Here is a 26294-nt window from a genome sequence, read left to right as displayed (position 1 = left end):
TTATTCTGTAAATTTATGAGTCTATTTGAATATTAATTATTTTAGAATATTATAGTATTTTATTTTTGATATATTATTACAGTTTTATATTGTTTGTTTGTTGTATTTGTATCATTATTTTGTGAAATATAAAATAGTAATTTTAATATTATAATTGTAAGAAAATAAAAATTATTAATTTATTATCTATTTAAATAAAGTTTTACCAACCGGCCAATGTAGAAATTAAAACACATATTTTTCATAGATTGGGTAATATATCTTCGTTTTTAAAAATTTCAAATCACAACATATGCAGAAAAAAATTTGCATTTTATTAATCATAAGTATTATATGAAAATTCCAAACAATTTGTAAATAAAATAAAATAAAGATGACAGGAGAATCATAATTTGAAATCTTAACAAAATCTTCGAATTAGTTATTAAAAATAATTATATTGTATACTTGATATAAAATCTTAGTTTTTAAAATTCTAATTGGTTTATATTTTTTTAAAAAAATATTTACTAATTTCGTCCATAATTTATTAGAGAGAGAAAATATTTTTATTTTTATTTTTTTAGATTTTTTAATATTTGATCTGTGATTGTTTTTTATTTTTCAATTAATTATATTTATTTAAATTAATTAATTAAGCTTAATTAATTTTTTTTTAATGGCAATTGAATGTAATTTTTTACACATATGAAAGTTAATTTTATATTTGTACTTCTCAATTGATATAGTAGGATACTAGATATTAGTTAAGATATTTTAAAGTTTTTGATTGTATTTGGATATGGATTTTGACTACCGACCATATAAGATGGGTAGAAAAAGCATGAAGCCATAGAAATGACTTGACAATAATGCTCTATCTAACTTTTAGGAAAGTCTAATATAGAAGAAGCCACTGATTGTTATTTTTTGCTTAACTCAAGCATTGCTATTTGCATCAACAAAATACTGGTAATTGTAATTTCATCAGAATTTTTCATCAACGTTTAAAGTTATTTTCTATAACTTGGAAAATCAATCAAAAAGACCATTAAAGAAAAAAACTGCTAGAAATAACAAGCAATACACGTAAAAATGCAGACTCTATATCAATTTTAAAATAAAAAATAATCTCGAAGTTTAAATATATATATATATATATATATATATAGTATCTGCTATAAATATATCAATATTTAACACATTAGATAATTACACAGAATTTTAAATAATAAATCATCCATTTATATTATAAAAAATAAATAAAATCTTTTGATATATCAAAGTTTTACAAATTTTTCCGATATTTATGGTACTTAAACTATGTATTTTTTTGGTTGTATAAACATCAATTCATAAATTAGAAGTCGATATTGAAAAATAACATTGTATATCGATAAATCAACGCTCCCATAACTGTTAGTGATAAAGACAAAATCGTCTAAAATCACTTACACTCGATTTTGTCTCTATAACTGGAGCACCATCTTGTCATTTTCATAAATATAAATTTTTCTTTGCTGTAAGATGTAAATTTCCTAGATATTACATTGAAATTAAGATTAGTTTTATATTTACTGGTTGAAAACCATATATGTTTAGTATTTAATCCATTTATAGTGGCTACAAAAACATGGTTTTTTTTGGGGCAAAAAGCTACAAAAACATACCTAGCTTCTTAGCAATCAGGCATTTGTTCATAAATGTTGAGATCTATTGAAACTAAAGTTTAGTACTCTATTGTTCGAGTATAACAATTTTCTTCCAAAAAATCATAATTTCCAAAACATAAACATTTTTCTAATAATGTTTTTACCAACTTACACCTAAAACCTTGATACCCAACAAAAAAAGAGATCATGACCAAGAAATAGTTCTAAGCAATACCAAAAATAGTTCTATACCATTGACATTTCCACATCTCCACCTTCATGCACCGGCCGCCTGGTAAACCATATAGTTTTAAATATATAGAATAATGTTTCGTCTTATATATTTGTATTTTTTTGAAATAATAATTTAGTAACTAATTTTCATATACCAAGATATACATGCATTTTAGATCGCCGTAAGTCTAGACTGTGTGCCCAAGAGGATATTGAATGACAAAACCAATTCTTGACAACTCAAACTTCACCATTGATAAGAATAAAACGATAACGTTAACATATATATTATAAGTATTATATTCGGTTTAACATAAGGATAACATCTCTATTATAAGTATTACATTCGGGTTACCATAACGATTACATCTAAATAAGTATGTCTTTCTCAACAATTAATTTAAAAAAAAAAAAAAAATATCACTCTCAGAGATAAATCATTGAATTCAAACTCAAAAACGAATAATTCAAACTAATCATTTGCATAAGTTATTCGAATTTTGAAAGAGCCAATTTATCTTAATCTTTTTATGTATAAAAAATCGAATTGAATGGTTTGCACGCTAGTATAATAACAATATATATAAACGTATTGGCTTAGTAATCATTTAACTTCAACATGCGAACTACAAGTACAATTGCTAATTAAAAAACCAACTGATCGAGTACTTACCTAAATGGGTAAAAGCTAATGGAGAAAGCCAATTTGAGTAATGCAAAATACATTCTAGTATACTACTATTAAAGTACGTAGGTCGCGCGTACACGTTTTACATAAGGGAACCTAAAGCATAGATAAACAGTTTTATATAAAGTATACAAAATATAATATTGGACATGTGAAATGGGCCATGTTTGATTGTACCTAAATCATTGAAACTATAAAAGTAATACTTTATAAAAGGTGCATATATCTATATAATTAATAGATTAACATCGATTTAGTGTACTATTTCAAAAAGCTATATAAATAATCATCAAATCACATAGAAATATCTCAAACAACAACATTGGTTGTTTGAACGTTTACAAAGTGTAAACATATGCAATAGACAGCTCACGAAAAAAGAGTTGATTGGTTTGGTTCGATTCGTTATTATATCATCATGAGTCTTATATTCCGGTCTAATCAAAGATATTTTTGATTCGCTTACTACTACATTCCGGTTTGGATCACAAAGGGAATGAACCGAAATTGGAAACCGTAACGTGAAAGGTCGCAATAATAATAATAGTTAGACGCCGTGACGAAATTGGACGTTGAAGGTTCTCTATCGAGTTTCACATTACTAAAGAAGGGGAATAAGTCAGTGGGACAATTATGGGGACTGTGGTTGTGACCGCTTGTGACGGTAGTGGGACCTAAAAAACACGCATAAGAAAACAAGAAACACTGATTCTTCTGTTCTATGTATTGGTTGGATGATATGAATCCCCAATATGTCGGCAACAATCATGCAACACCAAATCTTTTTCTCTGTTTATAATAATTGTTTGACGTTTTGATTGTAGTAAATAAAGAAAGGGGGTTTTTGACAGGTTGGATAATTGAATTTTCAAACCATTTAGCACATTCAAAGGTTTAAAAAAATATATTTTGTCAGTTTTTATACATAAACAAATAGTCTAGTGTGTATTTAAAAACAGTAACATACTAAAAATAGACCAAAAGATATCCGTATCTTTCCAATCTTGTGAAACTAGAAGAATACGTGTTCGGTGTTCTTATTAGATCTGAGCCGACGTGGTAATGAGTCATATGACCTATGCATGAACACGTGATGAGGGAAATAGAGACTCACTAGCTAGCTACTCCACCAAGAGACCTTTTTGGTGTGGCCGTGTGAGGGGAGAGGCTCGATTAGTGATCGGTTCCCATTTTTGTAGGGAAGTTTTACAATTCGGCAGCCGAACCTAGTCTAGAAGACTAGAACCATCACATGATCACGATAAATTCGGTTTTCGCAGGGCCCACTCGTGAGCACAACCTTTCAGAACTTTTTGGATAAAACGTTACATTCTAGGACACATGGCACATGAGAGGCGGTGCACCCGGCTAAGTCACTCAAGTTTTAAGTAGAGAGTCTCATCACAGCCTTTTAAAGATTTTCAAGCGGAAGTTACAGAACAATTTGTTGGTTTTAAAGTATCTTTCTGCTAAAATAATGAATTGTATTTGAAATATTTTTCGATGATTAAGAAAAGAGAAAAATATTATTTAAATCATGAACTTTCAAATTTTGGTCATTTAAATTATGAATTTTGTTGTAGGTCATTTAAAACATCAATTTTTGTTGATTAATTTTTTTAAATATGAAATTTCGTTGACCAAGTTAGAAAAGACATGACGTGAAATCCGATAGTTGACCTACTAACAGACGTTACTATGCCGTTAATCACTCCATTACTAACAAAATGACGTCGTTTTGATGGAAGTTTTAGTTCAAAAAAATGTCATTTAAACCATGAACTTTTAAATAAAGGTCATTTAAACCATGAACTTGTAAATGTATATCATTTAAACCATGAACTTTCAAATTTCTGTCATATAAACCATGAACTTCCCCTGCACGTTCAGTGAAAACTAGACAACCTGAAAATTTTGGTTATCGAAGCAAACAAAAAAAAGAAAGCCTAACCGTTTGGCGCAATTGATTTGGATAATCAGATTTTGGTTCAGTTCGGTAATCAGACCGATTGGTTTATTAGAAACCACAGAAGTATATAAGCCTAATCGGTTAAACCATTTAACCCTAGTTTAGTTTCTCTCTTATTTCTTCGACTCTGCCTTATGATGCGATTCTGAAAAAGAGAAAGAAGAACATCAGTTCATCATTCTTTTTCGATCTTTGTCATGTATTTTGTGTCTTTTTGTATTTGTATTGAGTTTTTTTCATTTATTAGGACACTACGCTAGAGTTTGAAGGATTGACTAGAGTTTGAAGTATTGATCACATTTTTCATATATTATTTTTTAAATGACATAAATTTGAAAGTTCATGGTTTAAATGACATACATTTACAAATTCATGGTTTAAATGGCCTATATTTAAAACTTCATGGTTTAAATGATATTTTTTCGAATTAAAACTTCCATTAAAACAACGTCGTTTTGTCAGTAATGGAGTGATTAACGGCATAGTAACGTCTGTTAGTAGGTCAACTATCGGATTTCACGTCATGTCTTTTTTGGCTTGGTCAACGAAACTTCATGTTAAAAAAAACTAGTTAACAAAAGTTGATGTTTTAAATGGCCTACAACAAAGTTCATGGTTTAAATGGCCAAAATTTGAAATTTCATGGTTTAAATGACATTTTTCCCAATCCGAAAACTGTATAACAGTTTTGGTGTGGTCGACAAATAGGAAACTAAGGGGATGTTATTGGATTGTGGTTTTTAAAAGAATCTGTTAGATTTGGAAATCTGGTGTTATTCAATCGTGTATTTAAAAAAATCCATTAAAATCTAGGGTTATTCAATTTCCATTGGATTTTGTGTTAATTTGGATTTGAACCTATTATGATTCTAAAATATGAACAAACACAATACTACACTTTTGTCACGGATTTTTTTTTTTTTTTCTCTACTCGTGTTTGATTTGGAATTTGAGAGCGTGATTCCCTTTGTTCCTTCACTTCTCATGCTTCTGATTGAAAATCTCTGGATTTGGTTTTGTAGTTTTCTCGATCGGATTTAACTATCTTCTCTTTGTTTCTTTTACTCATTCAGTGAGAAGGAATCGTCTTTCATGTATTCTTCTGTGTAATGGCGAGGTATTTTGTTTATTTGTCAGGAATCAGGATTGACTTTTGATTCTCTGTTATTAAATTCATAGAAATCATAGTTCACACCAAGACCTATAAAAGTCTCGGTGGTTGTTAATTTAATTTTGTTTTGGTGTAGAACTTCAAGTGCTAGCTGTTCTGCTTTTGCTTTACTTAGCCATTTGATTCTACATATCTCTATTGTCTTTGAAACATAGACGTTTCTTAAAACTCTTAGCTTACACTACTGATGCATATCTGATCCAAGATATTAAACCCCATGTTAAGATCTCATAATGCCACTTTTTGAAGCTTGTATCTCTCTGAATGTTGTGACTTTCTGTGGAACAGGATTATGTACCCACTGTTTTCCGATAACTTAAGCGCTAATGACTAATGTGATTGTGAACTAGGATTGTGGGATATCGCAGGCACCGCCAAATATTGGGGATCAGATCTTCTTAAATAGTAGTAGTAGTAGCAGCTATTGCTTTGGTTTTGTAAACAGGTCAGGAGGATTATAACAGATTGAGACCTTTGAGTTACTGCGAGGAAGAAGATGGTAGACACTATTACATAATTATTGATGTTGGGAAGAGTTTTAGAGAGCAAGTCCTTCGTTGGTTCACCTTCTATAAGATTCCCCGAATCCATTCTGTTAAGCCCTTTTATTTGCTATTTTTTTGAATTCTTGCAGTCTGAATTGAAATCTATGTTGATTAATGAATTGTATGGTTTGTGTAGATAGTTCTAACCCATGAGCACGCAGATGCTGTTCATGGTTTAGATGATATTCGATCTATTCAACCTCGCGGTTCAACGCTCTTACGTCTTGAACGAAGAAGAATCCTCAAGCTCCGACGATGGTCTCTTCTGTTCACCAACTCGTCCGCACTAAACTCCTTCACCCTGAATTTAGAAGACGAGGACCACTTCAATGACGAGTTACGTCGTCTCTTGGTGCTGGTATCGGAGGAAATACGAAGGACACTGGAGGAGCACTCTGAGATTAGTGAACTCATTAAGATAGACTTGGATCCTTTTTGAACTCATCGATATTTTATTTTTTTCTTCTTAATATTTAACTTCAAAAAAAGAATCTATAACAATCACCAAAAATATATTAGTAAATGACATTCAAATCCACGTTATATGCATTCTAAAATCCACACAAATACATTAGACTTTAAAATCCACTATTATCACATATTAATTCAAATCCATTAAAAATCTTAATTCAATAACACTCCCTAAATTTATTTTTTTGTGAAAAGAGATCATGGAAAATCAAAAATGAAATGTTGAGTGAGTTTTTATTACTGTTGAGCGATTTTACTTTTTTTTTTGGGGCCAAACTGTTAACTGATTTTTTTTCATTGCCTGATTTATGGGGTAAAAAGAGAAAACCCGAATGTTGCATGATCTTGAAGCAAAAAAGCCCATTAGATTAGCAGCACAAGCCCTATAATAATTAATTATACACATACACCCATGAAATTGAGGTGGTTTTTTTCCAGAACCGGTTCAGTAAACCGACTTCATGAAATTGATATTAGATTTCGTTGGGTTCGATTTACTCGACACACAGACCAAAACATCAAAACAAACTTTGCAAAGAGATGAAAAAGAAACAAACTTACCTGACTTGAATTCGAGCTGTGTTGAATCTAATCTCGTGTATATATATCTCGACAAAGTTGTAGGTGTTGAACCAGAAAGTAATTTGAGCTGACAGTTATAAAAAAAGCATACAATAGAGAAGGAAACGATCAAGAAGCAAAAGATCTTCTGGATTAGGTAAAAAAAGCAAAGAAATTTAGGGGAAAAAAACGACAAAAGAGCTTAAACCACATGATTGTTTGTTGGTACCGACGAATCATGATTTGATAATTACCTTGGTCAAGGGGCAACCGGGCAAGAACAACGAGTCAACATGCGGTCGGTTTGTTTTTTTATTGCGTACGTGTTCACTTCACTGTTCATACTTAAGCTAAGCTATGGACAAACGTGGGCACGTACCTCACAAGAACTCATAGAAAATAAACAATATATATTCATAGGAACGTTGTACTTGAACTGATTATGATTTTACTTTTTTTGTTATATCATCTTCGAATTTTAGATACTAGAGCATACGGAGCATCAATCAAAAACTCTGTGCCTTCATGTTCAAAAACAAGAGCACTAGCTTCCGTTTCATAACATCCTCAAGATATTAGAACTGTGGTCTTGTTAGACAGAACAAATTGCTAACCAGGTATGATAGACTCATAGACTTAACCGTCACTTGCAAAACTGTGGTCTTGCAAACAATACAAACTGCAAAACTGTGGTAGCAGTTATATTTTCAAGTTGCAAAATTGTGGCAAGTTAAACCAGAGTTTTGCCACCTCTTGGACAAAAAACTAGTTCTAACAATATCATCTGTCCGAAGCCGCAACAAGAGCATCTGACATAAGTGTCAGGTAACTTGCTTATCCAATCCTCTTCTTCTCTTGCACTACACTTTTGGCATAATGCTTCTCTTTCGAAAAGCTCTTCCTCGATTACATCCATTCGTAAAATTGACAGAAGATTTCACAGAAACAAGGTTCAATTACTCAATTAGTTTACTTGTCTGCATTAATTATGGACATTTTACATTCAATGTCTATTGCATAAATACCCTTAACGGGCCTTAATATAGTAGTTTGATCTAACTCAAATTTAAGACTCAGAGAAAAAGTAAAGAAGCCAAGACAATGTTAGAAACTTGAGAAAAAAAAAATACATTCATACTTAGCAAAACATACAATTCAAAGGATGATAACAAAAACTGTCGACTTCTTACAAACCCTAAATCTAAATCGGTCACAACAAAGTTAAACTAACAGAGTTAAAACTCATAATCTAACATTCATAATCATACATAATAGAAAATAATAAACCATTGACCTAGTCAAAGACCTAATTCAATTGTAAGAAGAGAACATCATTGGATCAGCAAAAGACTACGGAGTTTGATTCCATCCCGCAAACTGATCAAAGTGGACAAGTGGTGGGGTTTGTGTCTGCATCTGAGGAGGAAACACCATGAGAAGATCAAAGTCGTTACTTCTTAGACAAAGTCATCGATCGATGGGTCAAAGGTAGAAACAGAGTGAGGGAGTTGACAGAAGCTACCGTTGTCATGGTTATAGAGAAAGACTGATTGCTCTGATGTTGTTGAGTCAGTGATGGCGTCGATAGGTCTTGCTCTGTTTTTGACACACCACTCATCAATGATGGATCTGTTGTGAAGAAGCCGGCGGAAGACACCACAGGGTTCTGATCGGGTTCTGTCTGGTTCTGTAACCGAAGAAGCTTATCTTGTAACAACCGTAGAGCACTCTCTAACGAAGCCTCCATCTCCAAGACTTTCTCAGAAAATCTGTGGTCTTTGTTATCAAAAGATGTCTTCTTGTCTTTGAGGGTCTTCTTATTCAGAAACAGAGAAAGGTTTGTGCTTTTCTTGCGTCTCTCTATAGTTTAGTTGGCTGAATCTCTCCGCCATGTCTCGAACCTTGGATTGATCTTCCGGCCATATCTTGACGAGTTCTCCGTCACGGCCGTAGTATATAAGACAGACTTCGATATCGCATAGGATTGAAAGCTCGGAGGCTTTCTTAAACATGGTCTGTTCTCTCAAAGGAAGGTTTGTTGTCTTCTTTGAAACGGAAGAGAGCGAGGGTTGTTTCTTGAAACATCTTCGGTTTCTCACTGACAACAAATTCTTTGTTTTGTCCTTCGTCAACATTGAAGAAGAAGCCATTGTTTACAGAGAAAAACATAGAAAAGAAGAAGCTTTAGCTGCTTGGCAGAGAGAAAATAAAGAAGGAAACTCTTTGAGATTTGAGAAGAATTAGTGTAAAACACGGTTGAGGGCTATTATATAGAATTTGATTTCCATATAGTATTTCCTTAGTTATAATTTCAATCTAACCGTTGTAGAATTAGATTTCCATATTCGAGGTTTAATTTCCTTTTTTTGTTTGTTTTGAAGTGTATCTTCGTTAAATGATATGATGATACACATTTACTAATTTAACCGTTTATATTAATTGTAGTTTCCCTTGTTTTCGTTTGTTGTTACAATCTGAATGAGATTCGGTTTCCATTTTACTAAAATCAATCTAAGCGTTGTAGTATATAATCAATCACAAGTGAGCAAAAAAGAAAACCCTACATTGCTCTCACAAGTTTTTTTTTGTTTTCTTTTTATTCATCATTAGCTCTCGATCGTCATCTCACGTTCATCAGCGACGAAACTTTTCTCTCTATGTTCAAATTCACATTCATCATCTCACATTCTATTTCGTTTCAATACGTTCAAATAAAATTATGTCATACACATTGATATTCATATTAATTATATAGTACCGAGACTAAGATAAAAACATAGAATCGAATATGATTCTTCCTTTACCTAAACCCAAAACTTAAAATTAAAAATGTCACACAATTTATTGCTAAATCTCATTTGAACATAAAATGATATATTTATATATATATGTCATAGCAATTTTGAATCTATTGAGTCACTCACTTCCCCCTAAAACTGAGAAACAAAACATGTGATTCTCGAAATCCCAATACATACCAACCACCATGCCAGCCACAAGCTCCCTCCTCTTAACAAATTCTTTGATCCAAGACTCACGCATAGCGAAATTTTTTTCGTGTGGGTGTCTCCACAATGAAACAAAATGGATAGTGTTTGTATCAAGATCTTTCACAAATAAATTGAGCTGACAAGTCAGATAATTTGCGAGCAATATGTCATGTTCTGAAAAGTATCTCATCAAAAGATCTTGGATTTGCTCATGTGGAAGTTGTAACTTGCCTTCCTCCAATATTTCATGTCTTGTGAGGGTTTTGAGGATTTCCCAACGGAAAGGAGTTATGGGTCGAATCTCGACTTCTTGAGGAAAAAATGGATAGTTAGGATATGTCCTATCATCGTTTTCTTCTTGGTGTTTTGTTTGAAGGAAGGTGTAGAACAACGTTTTGATCATGTTTAAACTAGTTAGAAGATAAACTTTTTGATAACCTTGCTTAGAAGGAGCATAGATTATTGTATAAGATTGTATGTTAATTATGTCTTGGTGGTGAAGAAAATTAGGATGTTTTTTTATACCCCAAATGATAAGAGGAACTAAATTTGCTTTTGGATTTGGAAGAAGTTGATGTGTTTTTATATAGTATTAAATGTTAAATGACATTAATCTATATCAACAAGAAAAATGACATTTATCTATTTAGGCATCAATATGGATACCATATTTGAATTACAGGGGTGATATTGTGACAGCACAACTGCACTATATTAAAATGTAATGTATGTGTGAGAAAAAAAAAAGATGTATACATTTTTTTCCATTTTATAAATTTATCTTCATCTATTTTTGGGAAAAAACATTTAAGAAATATAAAGTATATATTATTTTGTTCTCATCTTATTTATATGTTTATAGTTAACACTAAATATTGTGAGTTCAATTTAAAGAAAGCAAATTATAATTTATTATGAGTTCAATTAAAAATAATATATTAGTATCTTTGTTGTCTCAAATACATATTAAAATGAGAAATATTTAGGTCTCACCAATATTTTTTAAAAAAACACATTTGGCTTAAACAGTGTGCAACTTTCTCACATTTCACATTTACATCTTCAAAACATAGTTCTGCCAAATAAACATCATTCAGAAAAACCTTCCAACAAATTAAATATCGTTTACAAAACCTTGCACGGAATGACTGCATGTTTTTAATTATAGCTAAATTAGAGAAACTTCACGCTTAATAGTTTTTAAGCTTTTAAGAATAAAATAAATATTCAGCATAACATTTTTATCTATGTTGATTTTCCGCTATTTAATGATTCAAATAATTCTATTATTCGGCTATTCATATCGGGCAACAACATCTTATCATGAACATGAATTGTGATGTGTCTTCATCAGCACGGGACAAGCTGTGAAATCCTAAAATATCGACTAGGTCTGACCAATAGTTGAAGTTAAATTTATGATTCGGTTTTATCCTAGCCTTTGTTTCTAGCTGGTTAGCGATTCTTGAGCAGCAGATCTTTCTGTTTTCTCCCACATTTTGTTGTCCTTATGTAGTGTGTGATCACAATCATTTTTGAGCTGCTTAACATGCCTTGTCGAATCTAAGTTAAGCACCAGAAAAAAAAAAAAAAGATGTGGCTCGAGCGATCCCTTTATCTTGTCCTCGCACACTCTATCCCGACCATGATCAGTATTATTCAGTCACCTCAAGTGGGTTGTGGTTCCAATGCAAAAAACCTTGGTTTGTTAACAAAGTGAATTGCAATGAAACGATTAATGCCGAGTCTAAGAATACTGGCCAACATGGACAGAATCTGTAGTTTCATTGCAAACCAAAGGCCATTATTTATTAACCAATATTCTCGACGACCAATATTAGAGTATATCATTGTCAAAAAAAGAAAAAAAAAAAAAAAAACCAATATAGTATCTTGAAGATTTTCCACTGTCCAACAATGTCTATTGTATATTAAAACTCTTAATATATGTCAGAAACTTGAGAAAAAATACATCCATACTTAGCAAAACAAAGGATGATAACAAAAATTGTCGACTTCTAACAAACCCTAAATAGGCCACAAGAGATTTTTTGCTAACAGAGTTAAACTCATAAACTAACATAATAAAAAACAAAAAAACGTAGACCTAGTCAAAGACCTAATTCAATTGTAAGAAGAGAACATCATTGGATCAGCAAAAGAGGACGGAGTTTGATTCCACCCCGCAAACTGAACAAAGTGGACAAGTGGTGGGGTTTGTGTCTGCATCTGAGGAGGAAACACTATGGAAAGATCAGAGTCGTTACTTCTTAGAAAAAGTCCTTGTGCCCCAAGTGAAGCAGTACTCATCGATGGGTCAAAGCTAGAAACAGAGTCAGGGAGTTGACAGAAGCTACCGTTTTCATGGTTATAAAGAAAGACTGAAACTTTGCTCTGACGATGTTGTTGAGTCAATGATGGCGTCGATAGGTCTTGCTCTGTTTTTGACACACCGCTCATCAATGATGGATCTGTTGTGAAGAAGCCGGCGGAAGACACCACAGGGTTCTAATCGGGTTCTGTCTGGTTCTGTAACCGAAGAAGCTTATCTTGTAACACCCGTAGAGAACTCTCTAACGAAGCCTCCATCTCCAAGACTTTCTCAGAGAATTTGTTGTCCGTGATATCAAAAGAGGTCTTTTTGTCTTTGAGGGTCTTCTTATTCAGAAACAGAGAAAGGTCTGTGCTTTTCTTGTGTCTCTCTCTATCGTTTAGTTTGCTGAATCTCTCCGCCATTTCTCGAACCTTGGATTGATCTTCCGGCCATGTCTTGATGAGTTTTCCGTCATGGTCGTAGTATATAACATAGACTTCGATATCGCACAGGATCGAAAGCTCGGAGGCTTTCTTAAACATGGTCTGTTCTCTTGAAGGAAGATTTGTTGTCTTCTTTGAAACGGAAGATAGCGAGGGTTGTTTCTTGAAAAATCTTAGGTTTCTCACCGACAACAATTTCGTTGTTTTGTCCTTCGTTAACATTGAAGAAGAAGTCATTGTACACGTTGTTTGTTTACAGAGAGGAAAAAAAAAGTAAAAGAAAGAAGCTTTAGTTTCTTGACAGAGGAAAAAAAAAGGACAATCTTTGAGAATTAGGGTAAAACACAACATGGTTAAGGGTTATATATAGAATTTGATTTCCATATTTGAGGTTTAATTTCCTTTTTTATTTTATTTTGAAGCGTATCTTCTCTTCATTAAATGATGATGATACACTTTTATTAATCTAAACGTTGTAATATATATATATGACAAGAAACCATCATTGTTTCAGTTTTATCATACTAAAATCATATTTTAAGTTTCCATTTTGTATATGGACGAGTAGATAAGGTGCTGAGAAATTTTCCTAGTACTTAATCGTTTGTATCTTTACCTTGTAGGTTATGTATGCGTATGACTACGAAGACAAAATAAACCAAGCTGTATTTACTGGATTGCAAGGTGGTCCACATAATCACACAATTACGGGTCTAGCAGAGCTCTGAAGTAGGTTCAGTCATCAACTTTGTTTTGAAAGTGTGTTCCATTGTCTAATAATATGTACAGATGAACTCCAATCACTAATGTAATTAAGTGCTAATCTAGAATTATATTGGTCTTGTTAATGATCTTCCTGACTTGTCATTTACTCTATTGTAGGCGAGAACACCTGAGTATAAGGCCTACCAGGATCAAGTTCTCCGTAATTGCTCAAGGTTTGCTGAGGTGCGTTTTATTTACTGATTGTCGGTAATTAGTTGATATGCCTTAGATATACTGCCATGTTTGGAACAGCTGGGTATAAGACCTACTGTAACCATCTCACTTCTTTTTTTAAATATATAAAATGGCTTGGAATTGCAGACTTTGCTTGAAGGTAATATTGTCATTTACTTCATTAAGGGTAATATTGTCTTTTTACAATTCAGAGGTTTTGAGAAATTGTTTTGATGAAAAGGGGATATGAGATTTTAGTCCCAAAAGGATATGATTTAGTGTCTGGAGGCACTTACAATCATTTAGTTTTGGTGAATCTGAAAAGCAAGGTACTTTTTATTCTATCTTTTATTCCCTTTGATATCTAGATGGAATTGTTTGATTTGGACGTACTAGTTTGCATATGAAAGGGTTAATCCCACTGGTAATGATAAAACTAAAACAATGATGGTTTCTTTGTTTCTCGTATCTGTTGTGTGATTTGATTTTTTTACTGACTATATGCTGACCAGGTTATAGCAAATCAAGTTAAAATGTTTGATTTTGTATTGTGAACCTCAGTAAGCAGTGCATAGTGTATACTTTTTCTCTGGTTACATATAGGATGATGTTGGGTTTTGCAGGGAATAGATGGATCAAGAGTGGAAAAAGTATTAGAATCAGTACATACTGCAGCAAACAAAAACACTGTTCCTGGTGATGATTTTGCCATGGTCCCAGGTGGCATCCGTATGGGTAAGGCTCTTAAAGGAACACTGAAAAAAACAACGTGTTAGTATATCGAAAAAGTAGTAGATGTTCATGCTTTAACTAGAAAAACGTGAATCAAATCAAAAAGATGAGTTCTTGAATTTTTTGGGTACCTATATTTCTTTGTTATCTGATCCTGCTTCAGTTTAGGATGTTACTTGAGAGTTTCATTGTTTCCTGTCACTCACTTAAGACATCTTTCCTTTCATGAAACATGTTATAATAGGTTTGGTGAACCACACACCATCATATATGTTGATTTGTTGGCTCGATTCTTCAATTCTCTAATTTACTCGATCATTATGGATTCTGATTTGCAGAGGAAACCTAGAGCTGACGCTATAAAGGTTTGATTGATTCATGTGCTTGCCGAATTCCCGTGGCTATCTCATGCTTGTTTTTTGCTACTGAAATGAGTTGTCCTGAGAGTGATCGTAGGCATAGAAATGTTGTCAGTTACTTGATATTTTCTGCATGTATCTTCTTGGGGGTATCCATAAAGCATAACTTGTCTCCATATATCCAGACTGCCTACAAAGTTGCCTTTTTGCCCTGTCAAACATATTCTTATTTTGATTCTAGTTCATGAACATGAAACTGTTTTTAAGGCTAGATGGATCATGAGTATATTGTAACTTTGCCCATCATAATCTTTTCTTACGGAAGAACAGAACCACTATGACAGTTTATAATGGTCCAAGCTGAGTCGAGTCTTTCGGATCTAATTCGTGACAACAAACGAAAAAAGGAAAATTACAGTTACTGATATATATTTATATATCAACTAGTGTATACCCGGTGCTACGCACCAGAAAAATTCTTACAATTTAGATTTGATAGTATTGTACATAGGTCAATCTTTTGTTCATATATTAACATTCAGTTGATGGTTTAGTAATCCATTAAATAAAAATGAACACAGTAAAATAATTCATTTAATACAGTTAATATAGTGATCTATTTTTAGATTTACGAAACATATTTGTTTGATTTCAAATATGAGTTAATTTTTATATCGAGCATATCTAATCTCTGTCTTAATACCTTCTTCAAAATTCCTAATACACTCTGATTAAATATCTTCATTGTAGTTTGGTTCAACTAACTTTTTTTTTTGGCATTGGTAGTAAATAGAAAAACATGTAACTGGATTTAAAATAAAAATGTAAATTATACTCGAAGATATTTTATGTATATAGATGATCTAAGATTTTTTGCTTTTATATATAATGAGCATACATATAACGTATAAACATGTTGACAAAAACTTTTTTTTTTCGTCAAAAATAAATTTATATTAATGAATCTGAATAGTCTTCATACAATTGTTTTGAAAGCCAACATGGAGGAGTAAAACATTCAGAATAAAAGGATGATTGTAAGCTACCATATTTGGCAAGAAGATGAGCTGATTTATTACAAGATCTAGGACAATAAGCAAACAAGACATTATTGAACAGACTTGACTAGTAGATAGTATCCTGGTAGATAGCTTCAATCGAGATATCACAAAATTTTTTATTCACAATCTTGTTAAAATCTCACAATCTCCTTCAAAAATAACATTTCTTTGCCCTCGAATCCAACATTGTTGCATTGAAGTCAGTAACGCCTTAGATTCAACTTCCAAAGGTGAGGAAAGCAATTTCTAGTTGACTTGATCCCCAGTTTAGTGTAGTTCCATCATGTGTTTGAGTTATCCATCCGCTCTTTGCTTGGTTTGGTAGGTGGTCATAAGCTGCATCATAGTTGCATTTGATCGATGACGTATCTGGTCGTGTCCAATGTTGAGTGGTTGTACCGCATGATACTGTAGTAGTGTCTCCTGACTTGTCATTGTTTTGAATCCAATCTCGGACATCAGCCTTAGCTCTTAAAATTATATTATTCAGATTATCTTGTAAACCATTGAAGATGAACTTATTCCGTGTTTTCCATATATGCCATAGGAGACAAAAGGGTAATAGCTTTGTTTGTGTAGATATCTCATCCTCTTGTTGGAGTTCAAATATTCTTTCTAACAATGTTTCACAACTTAATGATAAAGAACAGAGAATGGTCATTGGTATATTGGCTAGTTCCCATATAGATTGTGAATAGGGACATGAAAACATAACATGTTCAATGGTTTCATCATTCTGAAAGCATCTACGACAAACTGGATCTAGATGCATTCCCCTGGTGTTTAAACGGGTAATGGTTGGTATAGATTTGGATAATACGCGCCATAGAAAATGTTTCACTTTGGGTAGAATGTTAAGTTTCCATATTTTGTTCTTGATTGCTACTGATCCATGGGGTACGGGAGGCAAGTTATTGTCTTGATTTGGGTTGTGCATTGATAACCAATAACCTGATCTAACCTTATAAATACCTGACTTTGTATAGTTCCATACTAACCTGTCTGCACATGATATTCTTGGGAGGTAGATGTTGAGTATATGATTCTGATCTTCCGCTTGAATAGTATCCGCAATAAGTTCTTTGTTCCATTGTCGGTGATTACCATTCTTCGTTATATAGTTGATGAGTTTTGTGTCTGCGTTTGGATCAATCGTGCAGATAGGTTTTGGCAGGTGAGTTGTTGTGATATTGTCATGGTTAACACGTATAGATTCACCATCTCCCAATATGTATCTCGAACCAAACTTGATTATTTTGAGTCCCTATAGTATTGAAGCTCATCCATATGACTGATTTTTCCTTTGTTTTGCATCCAAGATAGATTCATCTCTAAAGTATCTAGCTTTGTAAACTCTGGCAAATAAAGTATCAGGGTGTTGTATAATTCTCCATGATTGTTTTGCTAGTAAGGCATCATTAAAATTTGATAGATCCTTAAAACCTAAATCTCCTTCTTTTTTTGAGTGTTGTAAACATTTCCAAGCAATCCAGGGGATTCCTTTATCTTGATTATTTTTTTCCCACCAAAATTGTTGAATTAATGTGTCAATCTCTGATAAGACTCCCTGTGGTATTTTGAAACAGTTCATAGAGTAGACAGGCATGGCAAGTGCAATGGATTTGATGAGGATCTCCTTTGCAGCCGGTGATAGATATCGACCTATCCATGCTGCAGTCCGTTGTTTGACCTTATCGATTATATATTAGAACATTTCAATTTTTTTCTTTCCAAACTGTTTTGGTAATCCAAGATATTTTCCTCCTCCACCATGATTTGGTATGCATAGTATCTGCTTGAGTCTATTTTGAACTTGTGCTTATACTCTTGAACCGAAAGTTATCATGGACTTACTAGTATTTATTTTCTACCCTGAATAATATTCATAAACATCAAAGGCCTCTTTGATCGCTCTGCAGTTTCGAGAATTTGCTTGACAAAAGAAGAGGGAATCATCAGCGAATTGCAAGTGACTAATGGAAGGTACTCCAATTCCTATCTTAACCCCTCTAATATCACCTGACTGAACTCTCGTTTGTATTAGGTGGCTCATTATATCAGCGCATAAGATAAACAAGTAAGGTGATAAGGATCACCTTGCCGAATACCTCGTTCAGGAACAATCATACCCATAGGTGTCCCATTTATTAAGACTGAATAACTCACAGATTGGACTGTGGCCATTATCCAGTCAATCCATTTGTTAGCGAATCCAAATAACCGCATAGTGACTTCAAGAAAATCCCATTCCACTCTATCATAAGTCTTGGTGACATCAGTTTTGATTGCCATGTAGCTTTGAGAAACTCTCTTTCTTGACTTCAAGGAGTGCATAACCTCGTGTGCTATCATGATATTATCAGTTACTAAACGCCCCGGTATAAATGCTGCTTGAGTATCTGACACTATATCATTCAAATGTTTTTTTCATTCTGTTGACTAAACATTTTGATATTATCTTATATAAGACATTACACAAAGCTATTGGTCGGAAGTCCGCCAATGTTATAGGTTTATCAACTTTGGAGATCATACAAATGTTTGTATGATTGAGTCCAGTTTTCATATAACTTGTTTCGAAGAAATCTTAGACTTCCTAAACGATGTCATTGCTTAGTATGTCCCAATATTGCTTGTAGAAACGAGCTGTTAATCCATCTGGATCTGGTGCTCGATCATCTCCAATGGAAGATAAAGCTTCATATATTTCATCTCTTGAAAACGCCTTAGTGAGATCATCATTCATAGTTTGTGTCACTTTTGGGACAAAATCTCCAAAGTCAATGGGTGAAACAGGGATTCTGCTTGAAGTGTAAGCTTTTGTGAAGTAAGCTTGAGCTAGTCCTCCAATCTCTTGATCTCCTGTGTATATAGTATCCGTCTCATCCCTTATGCTGGAAAAGGTGTTTTTGGCATACCTTATTTTTGTGCTAGCATGAAAAAAGCAGTGTTACGATCGCCTAAGTGGAGCCATTTGTTCCGACTTTTATTTTTCCAGTAATATTCTTCATCACGGTAAGCCTTATGGAGTTGTCTTTGGAGCCTGGGGATTGATCGTCTATGATATCTGCTTAAACTACTCATAGCTCGATCTAACTTCGTTTGCAAGTAGTCTATTCTTTTTGCAGAGTTTAACTGTGCAGTATGTTTTTTCTTAGACATTGCTTTTCGACAAGATGTTATTTGGTCACAGATTGTGTAGTAATTGTTGACAAAAACTAAATATAACGTATAACTTCTTATATAATTTGAATAACCAAAAATAGGTCAAATCTCTAAACTAATGAATATGTTAAGTAAATAACCAAGACATGACCTAACCTTCTTATCAGTTGTAGTGGATCTTCCCCAATCTTTTACTTAATTCTTTGTGTTTCCTCTTTCATCCTTGATTACCAGTTTCTCTACATCCTTTTAATCTGCATCGATGCAGAAGCTTATCTCTAAGAGCGAGGATGAGATGAGATGCTGAAATACAAATCGTATGAAATCCATTAGAATATATATATGGATTTATAGACTTTAAAAAAGCAATATATACATTTCATAGGTTATGAGTAAACCTTCTTGGAATGCATATTGCTGAAATTATGATGAGATAATAATTGATATTTTTTCTGATTTTCTGGTCATGGTGTCTTAACCGGCAGTATATATGTTGACATTAGTATCCAACTCATGTACCACTTGGACAATAATATCTTCAAAGCGTCAGATGTTGTTGATGCCTTGTTAATCTGGAACTACGTATACCAGTCGTAAGCCATGTCTAATCCGATCATATCCATGTATAATTTTTTTGTTTTTGAAAAATTTATATAATTTTAAGCTTTTAATGTTTATTTTATTATAATTTTGAATTTTAATATTTATTTATTTTAAAAAATATATTAAAATAATCTCCAATGTAAGTTCGCCTTAAGTCCCGAACAATATGGGCACGGCACTGAGTGTAGGATTATGTATGCGCCATTTTATTTCAAAAGCATATTGATCTTTATAGTTGTTTACCAAATCACAAGGATTCTTTGTAATTTTTCTCCCATTTTTGCTACATTTGATTGTTCAAGTAATTATTAAAATTATAGTATATGCATGCACATACTTTGATATCCAAAAGAAGATTGTATAATAAGGAATCCTTCTTTGTACACTCAATGCAACAAATTTGAGATTTTATCATAATGACACAATAAGAGCGGCCAAAACAGAGAAAGCTCTGGCAATATACAAATAACAAATCTTTTTGTCTCCTTCCTTTAAAAACTCTTTACAAAAATGGTGAGAAAACATGTTCATGTGCCTAAACTCAGTCTGCGTTTCCCATCTCTGGTTGGTCGCTGCGGCTGCGAATTTACTGTGTTAGGAAGTCTCTTGCTTGGTGCTGGGATCAGCGATGGAATCAAGCTTCTGTCACAAGCAAAAAAAAGACAAAAGCTCCCAATTAAATCGATAAAATTAGCTGCAAACACTTGTAAAAGTATATATATCTTTTTTGTTACCTAGTTTCTGAGAGTTTAGCAGTTCTTGGCTGAATTTTCTTTGGTTTGGGGTTTGCTGAGGTTTGGACATTAGAACCTCTGGGAACATTCACTTGAACGCTCAATCGCCACAGCAAATCAGAATCTGAGCAATCGCTTGCTGTGGCTTCATCAGATTCGTTATCCGTAATACTCTGCACTTCGAAATCTTGTTTCCCACCATTTCTGTCGTTTGAAAGATCAAGATTAAGAAGATGAAGAGTTACATACAGTAAAGTATAAAATGTAATGTGAGTTACTTACAGTGAATGTTGTTGAGGGACCATTGACTGGTAAAACTGCTCAGCAGAATTCGGATTATGATCTTGAATTAGTTCTTCGTGCTTATCGATCCACTCCCCTGACTTAGATTCTCTATCCTCGAGTGATTGCCTCGGCCAAGCCGGAGAAGAAGATTTCATAAGCTCATGGATATCTAAGCTGTGTCTTCTTGAAGATGCAGTAGAATCGCTAAAAGCCTGCATATGTTTCAAAGGGTATATATATATATATATATATATATATATATATATATATATATATATATTACATTTATACACAAATGACATAAATTTATAAATTCTAGTTAGTTTAAATCAACAGCATTTGTTGCTCATGAAAGATGGCAGAGCATACCTCTGGTCCACTTAGATCCATGATCTGGGGCTTACTGTTGCTTGATGTGTTTCCCATAGTAGGTAATTTGGGTCGAATAGTAGGAGTTTCAAGTGATCTTCTTCTCGATATTCTCTCACGGTTGGTTGGTATAGAGTTTGGTTGTACATCATTACCATTTCCTTTCCTCACTAGAGCCATCTTAAGATTAGCAATCTAAGAACCCCCCAAGAACAGTAGCAGATTAGTGATATGATATACACTTATGGCGAGAATGAACGAAAACAGCAAATGAGTATGTAGAACAACCACATTCTAGTCATGGTGTATGGTTTACGAACCTGTTCTTTAAGCTCCTTAACCTCTGAGTTATCTTTGTTCACACGAGCAGCGCCTAGCTCAACACTTCCCACTCGTTCAGCAAACTTCAGAGTACTAATAGTTTCTCCGAGAGTGTCAGCTTCTGGACTTATGTGGACAAACATAAGCGTCTTGGCTGATCCTCCTGATAATGTAGAAAATTTGTTGTATAAGATTCAAGTCCATGTAGAGACACAAAATGCAACAAGGTAAGATGGTTTCGAGAATTTCACCGAGGGAGTCCTGCAGAAGCTGAGTGAGTTTACTATTTCTGTAAGGCACATGAGAAGTCTTCTGGGAAAGCGAGGAGATGACATCTCCAAGAGCCGAGAGGGATTTGTTGATGTGCTGAGCCTCCTTCAGTCTGTCTCCAGTCACCTCAGACTTGTCTACTCTCTCACTCCCTGCAAGATCAACCAGATGCATAGAACCATGGAGGATAGTACCAGATGTGAGGTCTCTGCCTTGAACATGAACAGTTACACAACTGCCAAAGAAAAGAAGAATTGGAGTTAGAACGAGTTATGCAAGAGAGTACTCATAATAAAATAGAAGAATATAAAGGACAACAAACCTGTGGGATCGACTACTTCTATCATTCATAGCTGTAGAGCTCACTGCACGGTTCATTTGTCCCAGATCCATCAGCTGTATAACGTCATCCGTCGATGAGACAGGCACTAAACTTGCTTCCGGCACATTAATTCCATTTTGAGAGTTGTTTCTGATCTCTAACGTAATCAAGAATTAAGGAACAAACAAAATCGAAGTATCTCAGAGTTTCTAAAAGATGAAGACAACAGTCAAACCTATATTATTAACACAAAGGATATCTTTTAGTCTGGCCATCAGTTGCAAGAAGATCTCTGACTTGCTCGTTGTAAATCTCCAGCATCTGAACTGAAATTTCGTAGCTGGTCGTGTCTTTTCTTTGATTTGATAGAAGAAACAGATCTGCCAGTGCCCTGTAGTTCACACCTAGGCTTTCTTCAGTCAGCTCCTTAGGCCCTGTCTAGAGTAGTTAGGAAAATAAGGAATTTGGTGTTGTATATCAAATAAAAAAAAATCTAATTATCTGAAAAAGATTGGAAAGACAAGTAAAGTAGTTCTAACCATGGTGAAAGTTTTCCCTGACCCGGTTTGGCCATAAGCAAAGATGCAGACATTGTAGCCATCAAGAACTGACCGTACCAAAGGCTGCATGTCTGAAAACACTTCCTCTGAAGAACAGTGGATTCATTCCCTAATGTTATTCACAGCGCAGCGCAACAAACTAAATATTACAGGGACATAAAACCAAAGCCTTCTAACCTTGTGTTGCAGAAGGGCCAAAGACTTTGTTGAACATAAATGGTTTATTCCCTGCTTTCCCATACTTTGATGGCACTCTGATCGTGATGGTCCCTTCTTCTATGTGTTCCACAGCACTCAAACCAGTTGGTTCCCCAGGCAAGAAAGGCCTGACCCGACAGTACACCCGTATGTTTCCTATACATTCCCAACAAAGTGTGAGGTCATTACGCAGGTTATAGGAACTGTCTTTGTGATTCAAGATCCTAGAAGTATGACGAACACAAATCAAGTTACCTTTTAGATCCTGCACTAGATTGTACAGTTTTCGGTTTTCTTCAAGAACCCTTTTGTAACCCGTAGCCGCATAAGCTAGACCATTTAAATGCTTGCCTGTGTGACACAAACCCAAAATGATGACAGATTAGATATTGAGGCCTCAACAAGAAGATAGCAAGAACAACATGATCTGAGTTGACACCTAGGTGAAAGAAATCTTCTTGATACTTCATCTGCAGTAACTGCATTCCCGCTTTTGTAGTGTTTAAGGTTTGCTTCAACTCCTGTAAGCAATAAAAACAATGCTTAAATTCTCTTTTAACTTGTGATTGGAAGATAGAATAAGAAACCACTTTCATGATATGGTTGTTAGATCCTCCAGTGCCATAGAAAATGGAACTTACCTGGATGTGTTTTTGTTGATTCCGAAGAATCTCTTGTTCTTCGTAATGTTCAAAATGTGTCCTTTGAAACTTTTCTTCTACAACCTGGGACGGACTGTTTTCTTCTGCTTCCTCATCTTCACTTGCATCACACTGCTGAGACCGGACCACTGTCTCACAGGATGATACATCTTCTATAATAGGTTTTGAACTTGATTTCATCTGAAAAAAATTGAAATCCAGTTTCATTGCATCAATGAGCCAGATCAATCAAAACCTCAGACTGACTGTACTTGTTCACTCCAAAGAAAATAAAAGCATAATTGATTTCACTTGCCCTCACCATTTCATTGTGGATTGATAACCGCTGGTGGACTTCTTCCATAACTCTGTTCAACACAGACTCTACAACCTGAAAAGTAGGAAAAAAAATCAGATTTCTCAATAAGTGTTTTCGAAATGGTGTCTAGTACTAGTCTTGCTAACAATTACTGAGCCAACGAATGGTGATAGATAAAGATCAGTCTTTTAATATGAAGCGTTTCAATTCATATTATACAGACCAATGCAAAGCTTTCATTAAGAAAGGGAACTGCAAAAAGAAAACTATAAAGGCAGAGTTTTTAAGTTGGTTACATTTGGAATATCGTCATGCTTTCTGTCTGCAATGAATGACCGAAGAAGCCCATTTATGGATCTAGAATCTCCCTGCAAAAATTAAACAGTTTTGTGAACAAACCACTGCTATAGAAACAAACATTTCCACCATGCATGAGTTTTATCCACTTACTTTGTCACAAAGATCTTGCCCAACATCAGGTTGATCAGTTCTTGATATGGAACTCATGAAGGGCTCTGAATTTTTCCTCAGAAATGGTTTTCTCAAACCAAAGTTATTCTTCATGTTGGATCCATACCTCCATGGACCATTTTCACCTTTGAGTTTCCACTCACTGTAAGATTTCAGAGCAAGAATGCAATTCACTATCCTTACAGACTTGCCTCCCTAGAAAAAAAATAACAAATCAATCAAGAAAAAAAGCTACACATCTGTATCTTATTAAATCAAACTAGTTTCTACATACCTTCTCCATATCTGAAGCTTCAAATGAAGGCAAACCCATATCCTCAATAGCAACTAAAAAGTTCCTGATGTTTTCAAAGTACTGGAAAGCTGAGAGTGCAGCTCCATCCGCAACATCATCAGGCGCTTCAACAACCTGTAAAGCAGAGCAAAAAGTTGAGCCTAATCCTTCATATACATCAACACCCATAAATAAAATTCACCTTAGACACTGAGCCAGGATTAACTTTGTTAAGAACATTGCAAAGAACAATCCCACTTCGCAAGCCAAGCCTAAAATCTTCTTCAGAAGGCTCAGCTGGGAAATCTTTACCACTGGAAACTCCAACCATTTCTCTAAGCCACCCAGCAGCTTCATATCTTCTTATAGCTTTTTTTTACATAACCAGAAACAAACAAAAAAAAACTAAGAAATTTTCGAGAAAATACCCATAACAACAAAACCTAATTTTCATATAATTGAAAAAAAAAAAAAAAATCGAATTGATTTTGTAACATCAAAAATTACAAAATAACTAGTTTCTCTCTCTCCCGGTTGAAACCCAGAAGTGAAAGATATTGAAAAGGATCTAAAAATCAACCAAAAAAAAAAGACTCACAAGATTCTTCAACTTTGCGGGAAACCAAACCGACGTCGCTTGATCGGGTACTATGCTGTTGAAGAACATCTTCAACGATCGATACTACGGAGAAAGGAAGATCATTGTTGTTCATCTCCGATGTCGTCGTCGCCGCCATCGACACAGAGAGAGAGATTTGGTGAATTTTGTTTTTTGTTTATGAGATACAGAGAATTTTGCGGTGGTGTGTTTGTTTATAAAAAGGATGAAGAAGAAGCAACGGGAGGAAGAGGAAGAAAGAAGAAGAAGAAAGCGAGAAAAAAGGTGTTTTGAAATGCAAATTTTTCCCTCACTTTCTCTCTTCTCTCTTCTCTCTCTCTTGAGATTTGGCAAAGGAGGCGAAATACGCTCCGAACCTGACTCCAAACGTCCCAGCTTCGTTTCCATTATTCTTTTTCGGCTTATATCAGTATTTTTTTTTTTTTTTTTGTTTGATAATATAATTTACAAACCAACAAATAATAATTCTTACTAATAAATACGTTAATACAAAATTTATTGTATACAATAATTTTTTTCAATAAATGGTATTATATTGGTTGTCTGGTTTTTTCTAGTATGTACTAGATTAAGATCCGTGCTAGAGTACGAGTTGAAATTTATTTTATTTATATTACAATTTTTTTATAAAATATAATTTATGTGATTATTTTTAAATTTTTTTTTGGACAAAATATTATGTAATAAATCATATGCTAAATATGATGACTTGAAAAAGACACTTATTTTGTAAGTTTTATATTGTTAATGATTCTAGATAAGTACCCATGTTATAACACTGGTTAAATTTTATTTAATACCAAATTTTGTATATTTTCTATTTTAAAATAAAATTTTAATATGTTGTATTAGTTTATGTACGTGAAGTTATTTCAACAATATATATTCTACCTCATGACTTGAATGTCATTATGAGACATAATTTTGTGAATTTGGTTTTTAAAAAGCGAGTTATTATATTATGAGTAATTTAATATATTGTTATACTTTTTGTTTTAATATACTTGGTTTTTTAAATTTTTTTCATATTCTAGT

General features: G+C 33.7%; 2 protein-coding genes, 2 long non-coding RNA genes and 3 pseudogenes across 6 annotated transcripts; 1 reads left to right on the top strand and 6 right to left on the bottom strand.

Annotated features, from left to right (window-relative positions):
• The first annotated feature begins 5448 nt into the window (after positions 1-5448).
• Positions 5449-6527, top strand: LOC147939927 (uncharacterized). The gene is made up of 3 exons (XR_015563400.1): positions 5449-5639; positions 6139-6287; positions 6375-6527. It is a non-coding gene; the product is annotated as an uncharacterized LOC147939927 (long non-coding RNA).
• On the bottom strand, positions 5754-7416 carry LOC147939926 (uncharacterized). Its single transcript, XR_015563401.1, has 2 exons — positions 7271-7416; positions 5754-6620 (listed from the first exon to the last, which is right to left on the bottom strand). It is a non-coding gene; the product is annotated as an uncharacterized LOC147939926 (long non-coding RNA).
• A 1165-nt stretch (positions 7417-8581) lies between these two features.
• Positions 8582-9405, bottom strand: LOC104709457 (agamous-like MADS-box protein AGL53 pseudogene; annotated as a pseudogene).
• Positions 9406-9928: 523 nt separating this feature from the next.
• Positions 9929-10813, bottom strand: LOC104709456 (B3 domain-containing protein At5g26805 pseudogene; annotated as a pseudogene). The gene has a single exon (XR_015564704.1). The product of XR_015564704.1 is annotated as a B3 domain-containing protein At5g26805 pseudogene (transcript).
• Positions 10814-12384: 1571 nt separating this feature from the next.
• LOC104709455 (agamous-like MADS-box protein AGL93 pseudogene) lies at positions 12385-13239 on the bottom strand (annotated as a pseudogene).
• Positions 13240-16325: 3086 nt separating this feature from the next.
• LOC147939925 (uncharacterized) lies at positions 16326-18460 on the bottom strand. The gene is made up of 3 exons (XM_087461083.1): positions 18275-18460; positions 17081-17372; positions 16326-16723 (listed from the first exon to the last, which is right to left on the bottom strand). The coding sequence occupies exons 1-3, from the start codon at positions 18458-18460 to the stop codon at positions 16326-16328; spliced, it is 876 nt and encodes a 291-aa protein (XP_087317209.1).
• Positions 18461-20213: 1753 nt separating this feature from the next.
• LOC104709454 (kinesin-like protein KIN-14G) lies at positions 20214-25638 on the bottom strand. Of its 2 annotated transcripts, none has more exons than XR_015563399.1 (19): positions 25239-25638; positions 24843-25009; positions 24641-24775; positions 24346-24561; positions 24192-24263; positions 23899-23967; positions 23577-23777; positions 23375-23456; positions 23191-23286; positions 22915-23091; positions 22717-22823; positions 22437-22611; positions 22178-22339; positions 21837-22090; positions 21585-21748; positions 21265-21459; positions 20893-21107; positions 20611-20814; positions 20214-20518 (listed from the first exon to the last, which is right to left on the bottom strand). XR_015563399.1 is itself a non-coding variant. In XM_087460752.1 (19 exons), the coding sequence occupies exons 1-19, from the start codon at positions 25375-25377 to the stop codon at positions 20404-20406; spliced, it is 2949 nt and encodes a 982-aa protein (XP_087316878.1). In that variant the 5' UTR covers positions 25378-25638; the 3' UTR covers positions 20214-20403. The 2 variants fall into 2 exon arrangements, 1 of the variants encoding a protein (XP_087316878.1); XM_087460752.1 differs by having other exon boundaries at positions 22437-22615.
• Between the last annotated feature and the right edge of the window lie 656 nt (positions 25639-26294).

This window comes from Camelina sativa, chromosome 8 (assembly GCF_030686135.1).
Source record: "Camelina sativa cultivar CO46 ecotype springtype chromosome 8, ASM3068613v1".
Lineage (NCBI taxonomy): Eukaryota > Viridiplantae > Streptophyta > Magnoliopsida > Brassicales > Brassicaceae > Camelina > Camelina sativa.
This window is presented reverse-complemented; position numbering and strand designations above follow the sequence as displayed.

Excerpts from the sequence above, each read along its gene's own strand:
- LOC147939925 (XM_087461083.1), bottom strand. The coding sequence starts at position 18,460 with ATGATAGCACACGAGGTTATGCACTCCTTGAAGTCAAGAAAGAGAGTT. Across the intron at positions 17,373-18,274 it reads TAATGGCCACAGTCCAATCT|GGACTCAAAATAATCAAGTT; the intron begins GTGAGTTATTCA and ends TCAATACTATAG. Across the intron at positions 16,724-17,080 it reads ATGGAACTATACAAAGTCAG|AAAGAATATTTGAACTCCAA; the intron begins GTATTTATAAGG and ends AAACATTGTTAG.
- LOC104709454 (XM_087460752.1), bottom strand. The coding sequence starts at position 25,377 with ATGGCGGCGACGACGACATCGGAGATGAACAACAATGATCTTCCTTTC. Across the intron at positions 25,010-25,238 it reads CCGCAAAGTTGAAGAATCTT|CTATAAGAAGATATGAAGCT; the intron begins GTGAGTCTTTTT and ends TGTAAAAAAAAG. Across the intron at positions 20,519-20,610 it reads GCTAAACTCTCAGAAACTAG|AAGCTTGATTCCATCGCTGA; the intron begins GTAACAAAAAAG and ends TGCTTGTGACAG.